Below are 13,002 nucleotides of genomic sequence, written 5' to 3'. Positions count from 1 at the left end.
TGGCCAACATGGTGAAACTCCATCTCTACTAAAAAGTACAAAAATTAGCCAGGTGTGGTGGCATGCACCTGTAATCCCAGCTAGTCAGTGAGGCAGGAGAATCATTTGAATTCGGAAGGCAGAGGTTGCAGTGAGGCAAGATCACGCCATTACACTCCAGCCTGGGCGACAAAGTGAGACTCTGTTTCAAAAAAAAAAAAAAAGAAGTTGGAGATGACTGGTATAGTGAAAAGAACACTAACCTGAAAATCGAGAAGAGATGAGTGCTAGTCCCAGTTCACCACCAACTTACTGTGTGAACATGGGTGAGCTACAAACACTCTCCAGGCTTTGCTTTCCACATCTGCCAAATCAAGGGCCTGATATAAATATCTCTGAGTTCTCTTTTAGCTCTGAGATTCTCTAAATGGTTTTGTTTTTGCTTTTCTTGTTATAAAGTTGAACAGGCAGAGGGTTATAATATTTTCTGTTCAGTATTTGAATTAGATGCTGGTATAAGTCTACTTGGAATATTTCCAGTGAGTGCATTTTGTAACTTGGCTACATCTCTTCCCTGAGGTGCTACCAGTCATAGATGTATGCGATAATGTCCTACACACTAAGATATGTATTTAAAATCTGTTAACTGTGGACAGAGAAACAAGGACATAGCATAATTGGTAGGGGAGTACAAAGAGATGTACCTCAATATAGATACAGTTACAGGCTCATAGATAACTGCGTGCACACACAGTCAACCCTTGCCTATTGCTTAATTGGATCGCTTTAATCAAAATTCAGAAAGCTTCACAACTTAAGCTAAGTACATTAAAAAACACTACATGTAGTTTTAATAGGTGAGGACTGACACTGATCCATGCATATTAAGTTTGGTATCTACTCAGAAACTGAGTTGTTGGCTTATTTTTAAAATTTAGATACCTAAAAGCCCAAGAGGTTAGCAAGCCCTTGCTTAGCTCTTTGATTTAAGTTCAAAGAAATTTAAAATCTACATATTCTATATAACTCCTCTAGGAACATTATTTAACTTTGAAATTTGATAGAGTCAGATGTCGGACTTCAGAGTTCATGGATCATTACAAAATAGACTGGATGGTTTATCTTAAGATAATTATGCTTATTATTACATAGTCACTTTCTTTAAAGTTTGTGTCTCTGATTTAGTTTTGTTGGCAGCTTCAATAAATAAATGTCTTAGCATTACTAAATCATCAGTTCACGTTGTATTTTAACATCTAATTCTTCACATACTCTTTCTTAGAAATCAAAGTCTTGAAGAAATAGTAGCATAATAAAAGTCAAGATCTTGCATTTTCTAAATAATACTATATAACACACAACATCATAATGCTTTTTAAAAATTCTTCTGTTCCAAATAAAATATGAAGTGGAAGTTGATGAAAGTGCCATGAGTCTTTAGCATAAAGTTCAACTATTAAAAATCAGCTCCTACATTGGAAGGATATGCAAGAAAAAAAAAAAAAACAGCTGCTGTGATTTACTTCTAAGAATGGAATACTCATATTATGGCACATTCTATTTAATAAATGCATTACTTTTACAATTTATCTTAAAGGATAAATGACAGAAAAAAGAACAGTGCCATGAAAAGAATGACAAATCGTAGCTATTTTGATGTAAATAAATGTCACAAAATAATGAGGTCATGAGAATATGACTGTAGCTACTCAAATGGAAGTAAAGAGAGAAAAGCAAAAGCAGAAAGACAGGAGAGAAATTAGAAATCCAGCTGTTCTAGAAATGTGGAAAAAAATGAAACTCTTAAGCCCTATAATTATTTCATTTTGGATGGTAAATGAATAAAGGGGTGAGGGGAAAATACCACTTGAAACTTAGATCTGTATAAGCACAGCCTGTACTTTGTGACCTACTGGGGTATAGAATGCAGTCATTTTGCTGCTGCCCAGGACAGCCGGCCAGGAACAAATGTCACCCTGGCTTCCAGTTGGTAACCAATCCACAAGCTTGAATTCAAAGTTCTAACCTTTAGTTTTAATGCTGATCATTGAAAAAGAGATAGATATACCCCCCTGGGGTGGAGGTAGACAGTGGAGAAGGAAGAGTTTGGCCATTTCCATGCGACCTCCCCAGAGGATTCAAGATGCCCCTGCCTGCCCTACACGTCCTCAAAGCCCTGTGCTACTTGTCTTCTCGAATCGGCATATAACCATTTTGTACCATGTATATGCTTGACCTCTCTTCTGCTTTTGATTGGGTAATCCCTTTTGCTTTTTCAAATGATTTCCAAGGATTAGGAAATGGTCAAGGTTTGGATGGCTTGGAAGGTTTTTCTATTTCAACTGGGCAGCGTGCCTTTTCCCACGTCACAATACCCCTATTCACCTTGTCTTTAGATATTCTCTAGACCAGGGGCTTTTAAAAAATATATTAACTTTTTTTTTTAGAATAGTTTCAAATTTACAAAATAATTACAAGGATAGTGTAGAGAATTTCCATACAGACTCCTACTGTTAACGTCTTTTCTTACTGTGTAGGTCAGGGACTTTTAGCCCAGAGTCCACGGATTGACTTCAGGGAGTCCATGAACTCCTGAAGTTTATGCCAAATTTTCTATGTTGGTATGAAAATGCATTTCATTTCATTCAACACTATATAGATTAAGACTATTCATTTGATCCTTTTTCTCTGCTATCTCTACTCTGGTGTTTTCCACTTCCCTAGTCAATTGTTTGGCTTAATAGAACACTGCCTCCAAGTGCCCATTTGCACCAGTATGTATGCATAGGAAAACAGAACTGATCAAAGGCTTCTTTATCACACCCTTGTGAATCACGGAGTCACTTGGCATCATGTGTTCCCATAAAATATATTAACTCTATTATTTGATAAGCCCCATGTCCCTTCAAAGGCAGGAGTCATCTATAATACATAAAGGTCTCAGTGTAAACCAAGCATTCTACATCAGAATCACCTGGACTCCCTATCTAGAAAAGTGTGCATTTTAAATAATCTCCCCAAAGAATCTGGATGCACGATGTATCAAAACCATTTATATAGATTGCCTAAGTTGGGCACAGTGGCTCACGCCTGTAATCCCAGCACTTTGGGAGGCTGGGACGGGTGGATCACATGGTCAGGAGTTTGAGACCAGCCTGGCCAACATCGTGAAGCCCCATCTCTACTAAAAACAAAAATTAGCTGGGTGTGGTGGCAGACACCTATAATCTCAGCTACTCAGGAGGCTGAGGGGAGAGAATCATTTGAAACTGGGAGGCGGAGGTTGCAGTTAGCCAAGATCGCACCGTTGCACTCCAGCCTGGGCAACAACAGCAAAACTCCATCTCTCTCTCTCTCTCTCTCTATATATATATATGTATGTATAGGTAGATAGATAGATAGATAGATAGATAGATAGATAGATAGATAGATAGATAGACTGCCTAAATTTCCAACATTACATTAACACAAAAGGGCATTTAAAACTGTTATAAAAGCATCACTCTTTTCCCTTGAAACTTTAAGTGAGGAAAAAGCTATGAAATTACTGTAGCCATAAAATTATTATCACTGTTTTTCTTTTCTGTCTATTTAGAGTCCATTATTTGAAATCTTTCTAACTCTAATTCTAAATATAAAAGGTAATTGTAACATTAGAGATCTAGGATTTAGTAAAAATTGTCCCCAGTTAAAACTTCCTGTATCAGTATTTTGAATATTATAAATGCCTTTTTGGTTATTGTCTGATGTTATGTGGTTTATTTCAGACTTACAGATTCTAGTCTGCTGTTAGATGATTATTCATCCAAGTTGAGCCCCAAACCAAAGAGAGCCAAGCACAGCCTTCTGTCTGGAGAAGAGAAAGAAAATGTGCCCAGTGACTACATGGTACCCATTTTCTCAGGACGGTGAGTGTGCTTTTCCTTCCTGTCTTTAATTATTAGGAAGTATATAGTAAGTGCTATGGCAATAGCAGATTCTAGTCATAATTGCTGTGGACAGATTGTAGAAATAGCAGCTAACATTTATTGAGCACTTGTCAGATTATAGTAAAAGCAGCTAACCTTTATTGAGCTTATGCTATATACTGATTGTGTAAGATCTGAGGCAGCTTAGAACCCTGCACTGAGATACATGTGTTAATTGTGTTAAAAGGGACTTCTGTTTCAGAAATTTTGCTATCACATAGGATAGCTGCATGACAAACAAGAATGATCAGAACTTAATACTGCTTATAGAATTAGCTGGAATGGGAAATGGATTCTGGGGTGCTGGTGATTGGTCAGGACAGCCACAGTAAAAATAAAGCTCCAAAAACTATAAAATATTGGGTGATTTTTTATTATTGTGTATATATGTATTATATTATGTTATATTTTATGTATATATGAAATACATACATGAAAGTCCCATGTAGGCCTGGTCAATGCAGTGGACATGCCCTCTGCCCTCACAGTGTGCTTCTGGAAAATATCATTTCCTCTGCATGGCCCCTGAAATTTCCACTTACACTCCAAATATGTATATATTTGAGATAGGTTCTCACTCTGTTATTCAGGCTGGAGTGCAGGTTGCTCACTGCAACCTCAACCTCCCAGACTCAGTTAGTCCTCCTACCTCAGCCTCCCAAGTAGCTGGAATCACAGGCAGGAGCCACCAGCCCAGTTAATTTTTTACAAAGTTATTTGTAGAGATGGGGTCTCACTGTGTTGCCCAGGCTGGTCTTGAACTCATGGTCTCAAGTGTTTTTCCTTGCTTGGCCTTCCAAAATGCTGGAATTATAGGCATGAGCTACCATACCTGGCCTGGGTGAACTTTTTTTAAAAACCCAAGATGATATGGTTAGGTAGATGAAAAATATCTTAGTTGTCAGTGTGGTTTTAATTATTATTCATTGGGGGCAAAATCTCATCATAATTTGAATGCCTTGTTCAATGGGAAATAAATTGCTATTTACTTTGAGGTAAACTTCAAACAAAATTATCACAAAATCACAAGTGTGTGTGATGCCAATTTTGTATCTTTATTACATAAGCATTTTTTTTTTAATTTTGAGCAGTAATCATATTCAAAGGAAAACGTGTCCTGGACACCAAGATTAAAGCTGAGCAGGAATTTCTGGTTCATCTCCTGTTTATTTCCCTTTGAACAGAGAGAGTTATTCCCATAGCTCAGGTGACGCTCAAAGTGAGGCCATCCTCTAAGAGCAAATGTCATGGAAAAGTAGATCCTCTTGGAAGTCAGGAAATAATTTTGTTGTGATTGATGGTGACCTACTTCTGTCGCCTGTGTTTTTCTTTCCATTGCCCTCTGATAGTTCCTTTCTGACTTATGTCAGAGGCTAATGTCATAATTGCTCTGAACCCAATTAGGAAGGTAAAGGGATAAATAACATTCTATTTTTAGCTGATATCTTTGCTATCTCTGATTTTTTTAAGTGAACTTTCCAGACGAACATGCTTTTGTTGCTAAATATGCACGCCCAGCCTTTTGGCTGCTTCACAGTAGCTTAATGTAACTCACATTCCTTATAGGAGATGCTAGGCTAGGAGTAAAGTCTTTTGTCTCCAGTATTTTTCCCACTCTGTTTCAAAAAATCATTTAAAAACCGCATCAGCTTAACACCAGCCTAAATGGCATGACTCCACCTGGCAGGACACAAAATGAAGCTTCTTACTCCTAACATCTTCTCCCTGCTCTGTGCTCTGTCCACACAAAACTATTTGTCTCTTCCAGGCCAGTCTCAAGAAATGATCATTTACCAAACAAACTGTGATAACAGAAGATGTGAATAAAAATGGATCGTCTAGGATTTATTTTCTAGTTCTCCATTATATCTATATGGCATCATCGCCTGTACTCTATTACTGTGTCGAAAATAACATTTCACAGTGGTTTTGGCAGTATTAATCTGAGGAGAGGTTAGGAAAGAAATGAACATTTGTTCAGTGTCTATTATTATTTGCTGGGAATCATGCAAGTTGCTTTATGTAAACCATCTTGCTAAATCTTCCATACAACCCTGCAGAGATGTTAATCTATCAGTGTTTTGGATAAGGAAATCATGGCTCAGTGAATTGCTAAAAGTCCCATGCCTGGGAGGGTAAGAATTGAAAGTCCCATGTAGGCCTGGTCAATGCAATGGACATGCCCTCTGCACTCACAGTGTGCTTCTGGAAAATACCATTTCCTCTGCATGGCACTGGAAATTTCCACTTTTACTCCAGTAAATTGGGTAAACCGTGTCAACAAGAGATTTTGAATTGAGACTGTCAGAGATTCGCAGAGTACTGGGAGATTTTAAATTTATTTTTACTATGTAGTAGTATACTTTTGTCACGTTAGCCTCACAGTTTTGCTTTTGTGTCCAGATTATGGAAGGGTTATAACTGATAAATCCTGACTTTTATTTAAAGGAGAATATCCCTGCTGCCTTGGATCTAACATATTTTTTAAATGTAGTTGCCATGTGAAATAATTGCAGTTTTTTTTCGAAGTTTCGCTTCTTTGTAAATGGAAAAGGCAAGGAGACTATCACTTCATTCAGCTCTCTAGAGCTGTGTCAGCGTGTCCAGTATCAGTAGTAATGAAAACTTAAATATAAAGTTCTCTTACTTGCAGCCTGGGGCAAGACTAGCATTGAATATGATCCATTATTACCTGAATTGAAACAGATCACAAAGCTCATTTCACATCTCCCTAGTATATATTGACTTCTTTAGAGAATTTCAAGCAAATTCTCCTGATGGTTTGTTTTGTATTCACTTAGTAATTCATTCACTTCCTATCTTGTTAAAAAAAGAATGAGAGGTCATTATGTCAGGACACTAAGCTAAAAATCTTTCATTCTTCCTCCTCCCCTGCAAATGATAATGGACATGTTACTAACATCTGGAGTAGGTATTAGCGTATTATTATTTACACAGAGAGAGAAAAAACGTAAAATTTACTCATCACATTTAGTCAGAAACAACGTGGACACATCTTCTCTGCCAGATGTTTCAGGAATATTCCATGAGAAACCCCACATTCGGCAAATGTGCGCTGCATGGATTCAGATGCTAGGAACTTGCAAACACAATGGCAGCATTTGCTTACATTCTGAAGTAATCATTCTTGGGATGTACAATTCTGAGTTAAGAGGCTTAAGGAGACTGAATTTCAAGAGAACCTTCAATATAATCAATACACTCTTTCACTAAAACATTTGAGGAGGTTTACAACAAAAGGCATTGAAATATGTTAAAATAATTAAAATATTTTTAAACAACATGAATAAATCACAGCACAGATTCTATCATAAACTGCCACACTAGGCATTGCACTTGGGATGTACCACTCTCTTGCTATTGTCATCACGAATAATAAGTCACATTTATAAAAGTCACCACTTCCACTACACAAGTTTGATAATTTCTTAGTGTATAGTATAGGTACACACATAGCATATGCACACACAACATGTATTATCTTAGAAAGAAACCCAGAAGGCATAAGGAACCTCATGTAAATTCAGAACTTATTCATACCTGCAGCAACTCCAGGCAATGCATTACGTCAGCAAAGTGACAGAATCCAGATCAAGCTCCTACTCATGTATCAGGGTCACAGGCACACAAACTAGATCTCATCTGAATATGGCTTTTCTGGAAAGGAATCATAATCTTTTATCATAAACAAAATCATATTTAAACACACTAAGACAACCAGTGAGACGACCTTGGGCAAGTTATCTAACTTCTCTGAACCTTGTTACCATATATCTAAAACAGAAATAATAATTTATCTCGGCCAGTCACAGTGGCTCACGCCTGTAATCCCAGCACTTTGGGAGGCTGAGGCTGGTGGATCACATGAGGTCAGGAGCTCGGCCTGACCTCAGCCTGGCCAACATGGTGAAACCCCGTTGCTACTAAAATTACAAAAAATATTAGCCGGGCATGGTGGCAGGTGCCTGTAATCCCAACTACTTCGGAGGCTGAGGCAGGAGGATTGCTTGAACCCAGGAAGCCTTGAGGTTATAGTGAGCCAAGATCATGCCGTTGCACTCCAGCCTGGGCTACAAGAGTGAGACTCTGTTTCAAAAAAAAAAACGTTTATCTCATAGGGTTTGTATGGGGATGAAACAAGATAGTGTATGGGAAAAGCACCAGGGCCATAATAGGTGTTATTCTTACTGTTATCATTATTATTATTTGTTAAAGCAAAAACACTTCTGTACATGAAGCGTCAGCTTCTGATTTACCAGGTTTTTCTATATCAGATTTTCTTTTGGTGCAAGATAATAGTGTCTGAGGTGTGGTACTTTGAACTTAGTAAAATCACAAAATCTTATCACTGCCATCCATACATTTTGCCATTTTTGTGTTTTAGTCAAATGCATGTCAGTGGAATTACAGATACAGAGGAAGAAAGAATTAAAGAAGCTGCTGCTTATATAGCCCAGAGGAATCTTCTTGCTAGTGAGGAAGGAATCACAACATCTAAACAGTCCATGGCATCCAAGCAGTCCACAGCATCCAAGCAGTCCATGGCATCCAAGCAGTCCATGGTTTCTAAACAGGCCACGTCCACTCTCCAACAGGAAGAAACTTTTGAAAAGAAGTCAAGGAAAGTTGCGATTCGAGAAAAGGCAGAACAACTGTCCCTAAGGAAAACAGTAAGCAAAAACAGTTTAACATAACTTACAAGGTGGAAATCCATGTCACAAGTTGTGTGTGTGTGTGTGTGTATGTGTGTGTGTGTGTGTGTGTAGATATAGATTGATTTGTTTCTTCTTTTTTTGAGATGGAGTCTTGCTCTATCCCCCAGGCTGGAGTGCAGTGGCCTGATCTCCACTCACTGCAGCCTCCACCTCCTGGGTTCAAGTGATTCTCCATTCTCAGCCTCCCGAGTAGCTGGGATTACAGGTGTGTGCCACCACACCCAGCTAATAATTTGTATTTTTTTTTTTTTTTTTAGTAGAGATGGGGTTTTGCCATGTTGGCAAGGCTGGTCTCGAACTCCTGACCTCAAGTGATCCACCCACCTTACCCTCCTAAAATGTTGGGGTTATAGGCATGAGCCACCGCACCCAGCTGATTTGTTTCAAATGAAGAAGTATGTGGTCTTTTGGAGAAACAAAACATAAGAAACCAAGGAGAAAGACATTAAAATATTAATATGTAGGTCAAAGAAAGCAAACAGTAGTTTTAAACTCCATGGAATTTTATGTTTTAAGGAAATTAATGATTTTTTAAAAACCTTAAGAAATCCACCTTACAGAAGTGAAATATGGCCAGGTATGGTGGCCCACACCTGTAATCCCAGCTTTAGGAGGCCAGGCAGGAGAATTACTTGAGGCCAGGAGTTCAAGACCAGTCTAGCCAACATGGTGAAACCTCATCTCTACTAAAAATACAAAACTCAGCCAGGCATGGTGGTGCATGCCTGTAATCCCAGCTACTAGGGAGGGTCAGACACAAGAATTGCATGAACCTGGGAGGTGGAGACTGCAGTGAGCCAAGGTTGCAGCAGTGCACTCCAGCCTGCCTGCAAGACAGAGTGAGACTGTATCAAAGGGGAAAAAAAAAGAGAGAGAGAAAAGAAATTGGTTACTCCTATTCCTGGGATACAGGCAAAGAAAAAGATGTCCTCCTCCTAATTCCAAAAAAAAAAAAAAAAAAAAAAAAGAAAGAAAGAAAGAAAGGAAAAAGAAATTAAAGATGTTGATTAAGCTTAAAATGTTAAATGTCAAATAACTACATCTGTTCTTAAAAGGGAGAAGGGAGTGCATTTTATCTAAACAAAATTAAGCTTCCAAATGGAAAAATAAAACTTCTGGTTTCTATTTGTTATTTTAGCACCAAAAGTCACTTTGATTTAGTGGTATCTTGGTAATATGTTTGTTTGCTTATTTGTTTTTTCAGTTAGAAGAAACCGAGGCATATCATGCCAAGTTAAATGAAGACCATCTTCTCCATGCTCCTGAGTTTATCATTAAACTTCGATCCCACACGGTTTGGGAGAAAGAGAATGTAAAATTGCACTGCTCCGTTGCAGGCTGGCCAGAACCTCGTGTCACGTGGTATGTTATCTTTATGAAACCTAACAGAATTCATTACACAACGTTAAGTTCACCTCGAGTGAAAACACACAGAACAACCATATGCAAGAGTAAAGGAAGGCATCTACAAGATTGTATGGGTTTTCAAAAGACTGAAGAAGTGTATTCGGATGAATTTTTATGTATGGAAAGAGAAAACAGTCTTGCATATATATATGCTACATGATAATACTCTATAATCCTATTATACAAATGGGTCTTTATATGCAGTATTGCATTTTAGTCAACATATTTACATACCAAATATATGTCTGTAACTGCTATGAATGATAAAAGTAAAAATTAGCTTCCATCAACGAACTTTACACAACATGGCAGGATTTTGTGATCAGAAGCACTTCTGCCTTTTACAAATAACTAAAACTCAGAAGGCTTCCATCTCTACCCCTCGTGTGAGCTGAGGCCTTAATGTGCCTGCCTTTCTGCCTCCCTTCCCTCCCTCCCTCCCTTCCTTCCTTCCTTCCTTCCTTCCTTCCTTCCTTCCTTCCTTCCTTTCCCTTTCTTACTTTTTCTTTCGTTCTTTCTTTTTATATATATATTTTTTAAACCAGAGAGCTTAAGTAAATGCATCAATGTGTTTTCTGACACCAAGCGAAAGAAAGAATTGGAATGGCAGATAGTACCCAACATGGGTCATATTTTCTTTCCATAAAGAATAAGCACTCTTTTTCTCCTTCCATACTATATCCTATTGCAATTGTCAATAACTTTGTGACCCCTAAACTGAGAACTTTCCTGTCATATGTCACATTTCTGCCATAGACAGCAGAAGTATGAAAAGAATTGAGCCAATTAAAAAAGATATTTCAGTTTTACTCTTGCATGCAAATACCTGCATCCAAGAGTAAAACTGAAATATCTTTTTTAATTGGCTCAATTATTTTCTTATCTTCAGGAGTGGTGGTAAATGCACCTTAGGTTGCAGTATAAACACTACACGAATGTCACTGTCACCCAGAGGGCCTACCTCCTTCTCTTTTTTTCTGTTATTTCTAAAGTTGATCAGATGGCTGCCTAGCACTGTGGAGGTAGCTGATAAGATAAACCCACTTAACTCTCTAAGGTTATTCTTTCTTCTTTGAAGATGGAGTCTTGCTCTGTCACCCAGGCTGGAGTGCAGTGGCACAGTCTTGGCTCACTGCAACCTCCACCTGCCGGGTTCAAGCGATTCTTATGCCTCAGCCTCCTGAATAGCTGGGATTGCAGGCACCCGCCACCACACTCGGCTAATTTTTTGTATTTTTAGTAGAGACGGGGTTTCACCATGTTGGCCAGGCTGGTCTCAAACTCCTGATCTCAAGGGACTCCTGACCTACGTCAGCCTCCCAAAGTGTTGAGACTACAGGCCTGGGCCACCGTACCTGGCCTCTAAGGAGCACATGATGAGTTTTACCTGTAATCTTGAGCTGTCTTTGATGATTTTGAATTTACTTACAATTTTTCTATATATGTAAACTCTTCGGGGCTTCTGAGTTTGGAAACCAAAGAATAAAAATCAAAGCTGGCTATGAATTATGAGGACAAATAATTTATAGTAAACAAAAATGAGAATGATGGAAACATATTTTTATAAAAATGAAGTTTAAAACAATCAATTTACGTCGGGCATGGTGGTTCACACCTGTAATCCCAGGACTTTGGGAGGCCAAAGTGGGTGGATCACGAGATCAGGAGATCAAGACCAGCCTGGCCAAGACGGTGAAACCTTGTCTCTACTAAAAATACAAAGAAATTAGCTGGGCGTGGTAGCAGGCACCAGTAATCCCAGCTACTCGGGAGGCTGAGGCAGGAGAATTGCTTGAACCTGGGAGGTTGGAGGCTGCAGTGAGCCAAGATTGAGCCACTGCACACCAGCTAGGTGACAGAGTGAGACTTTGTCTCAATAAATAAATAAATAAATAAAATCAATTTACAAGCTTTAAAATAGAAAAGTAAGTCAGTAATCACTCTGCCTTTGCCTGCCCTTTTCTGTCATTACAGAGTTGCACGATTTGCCTTGTTAAAGGGAAATTTCCTCTTGAAAAACCAATTACTCCCCACCTCAGAAAATTTTTTTTCAAAATTTTCTATGAAATGCACAAACAATAACAAAATTTTAGCTGCAATAAATATTAGTAAAAATAGTTCTTCTTTCATAAATTAAAATGTATAAGTGAATAATTTAAAGGCCTTTGTTGAATACATGCATTTATTATACAGTTTCCTATTTGCGTTTTCCTACTTTAAAAAAAATTAGAGTTAAAGATGATTATCAAAAAGATACAAAGTAGCCTCTGGGAGATAAATATTCAATTCATAAGCATTTATTTATTCTGTTAAGTACACAGCAACTTGAATAAAAACCCGGCCACGTGCCCTTGATAGTGTTATTAAGCAAAAGCAATGTGATTTCACAAAAGCAAAGCTCAACTTCAGAGATTAGACTCCTTACATTGTGCCCTGTGGATCTGGAAAAAAGTAATTTAAAAAATGGAAACTTTCCAGAAAATTAGGAGATGACTGAACTGTTAACCCTTCAAATTCCAGTTAATTCAAAAATAGAAATACTGTCCATTTGCAGTTATCCTCACTAACTGGAAATGGACAAAGCTTTCCCAGGTGGCTTTGAAATATTCACATCCTTTACCTGAGGATGTTACGTCCTAGGGGCTCCTTTCAAACAAAAGGGAAGGCACAGAGACAAGCTTTCTCTCCAGAAGTACTGGATAAGCCTCCTCTGGTACCTGCACCCCCTTTAGTGCTCTTGGAGGTAACAACTCTCTCTAGCCCCATGGAAAGCATCAGTCCTAGCGACTCCATTCCTTATTTTACATTCTCCCACGAAGGACAGACCAGAGCATTTCACAGATAGTCTCCTTGCCTTGCAAACTAAGTGAAAAATAAATATTGAAACAAACAAACAACAAGGCTTCAGTGAG

The 13,002-nt window shown here is 38.3% G+C and overlaps 1 protein-coding gene across 1 annotated transcript in view; it reads left to right on the top strand.

Annotated features, from left to right (window-relative positions):
• The window catches only part of MYOM1 (myomesin 1), a 168,465-nt gene that overhangs the window by 25,139 nt on the left and 130,324 nt on the right, over nt 1-13,002 (top strand). The window contains exons 3-5 of the mRNA XM_017526074.2: nt 3,747-3,887; nt 8,353-8,638; nt 9,888-10,045. Coding sequence (XP_017381563.1) covers nt 3,747-3,887; nt 8,353-8,638; nt 9,888-10,045 — 585 coding nt within the window. The remainder of the gene's footprint in view (nt 1-3,746; nt 3,888-8,352; nt 8,639-9,887; nt 10,046-13,002) is intronic.

Source organism: Cebus imitator, unplaced genomic scaffold, assembly GCF_001604975.1.
Source record: "Cebus imitator isolate Cc_AM_T3 unplaced genomic scaffold, Cebus_imitator-1.0 Scaffold41, whole genome shotgun sequence".
Lineage (NCBI taxonomy): Eukaryota > Metazoa > Chordata > Mammalia > Primates > Cebidae > Cebus > Cebus imitator.
This window is presented reverse-complemented; position numbering and strand designations above follow the sequence as displayed.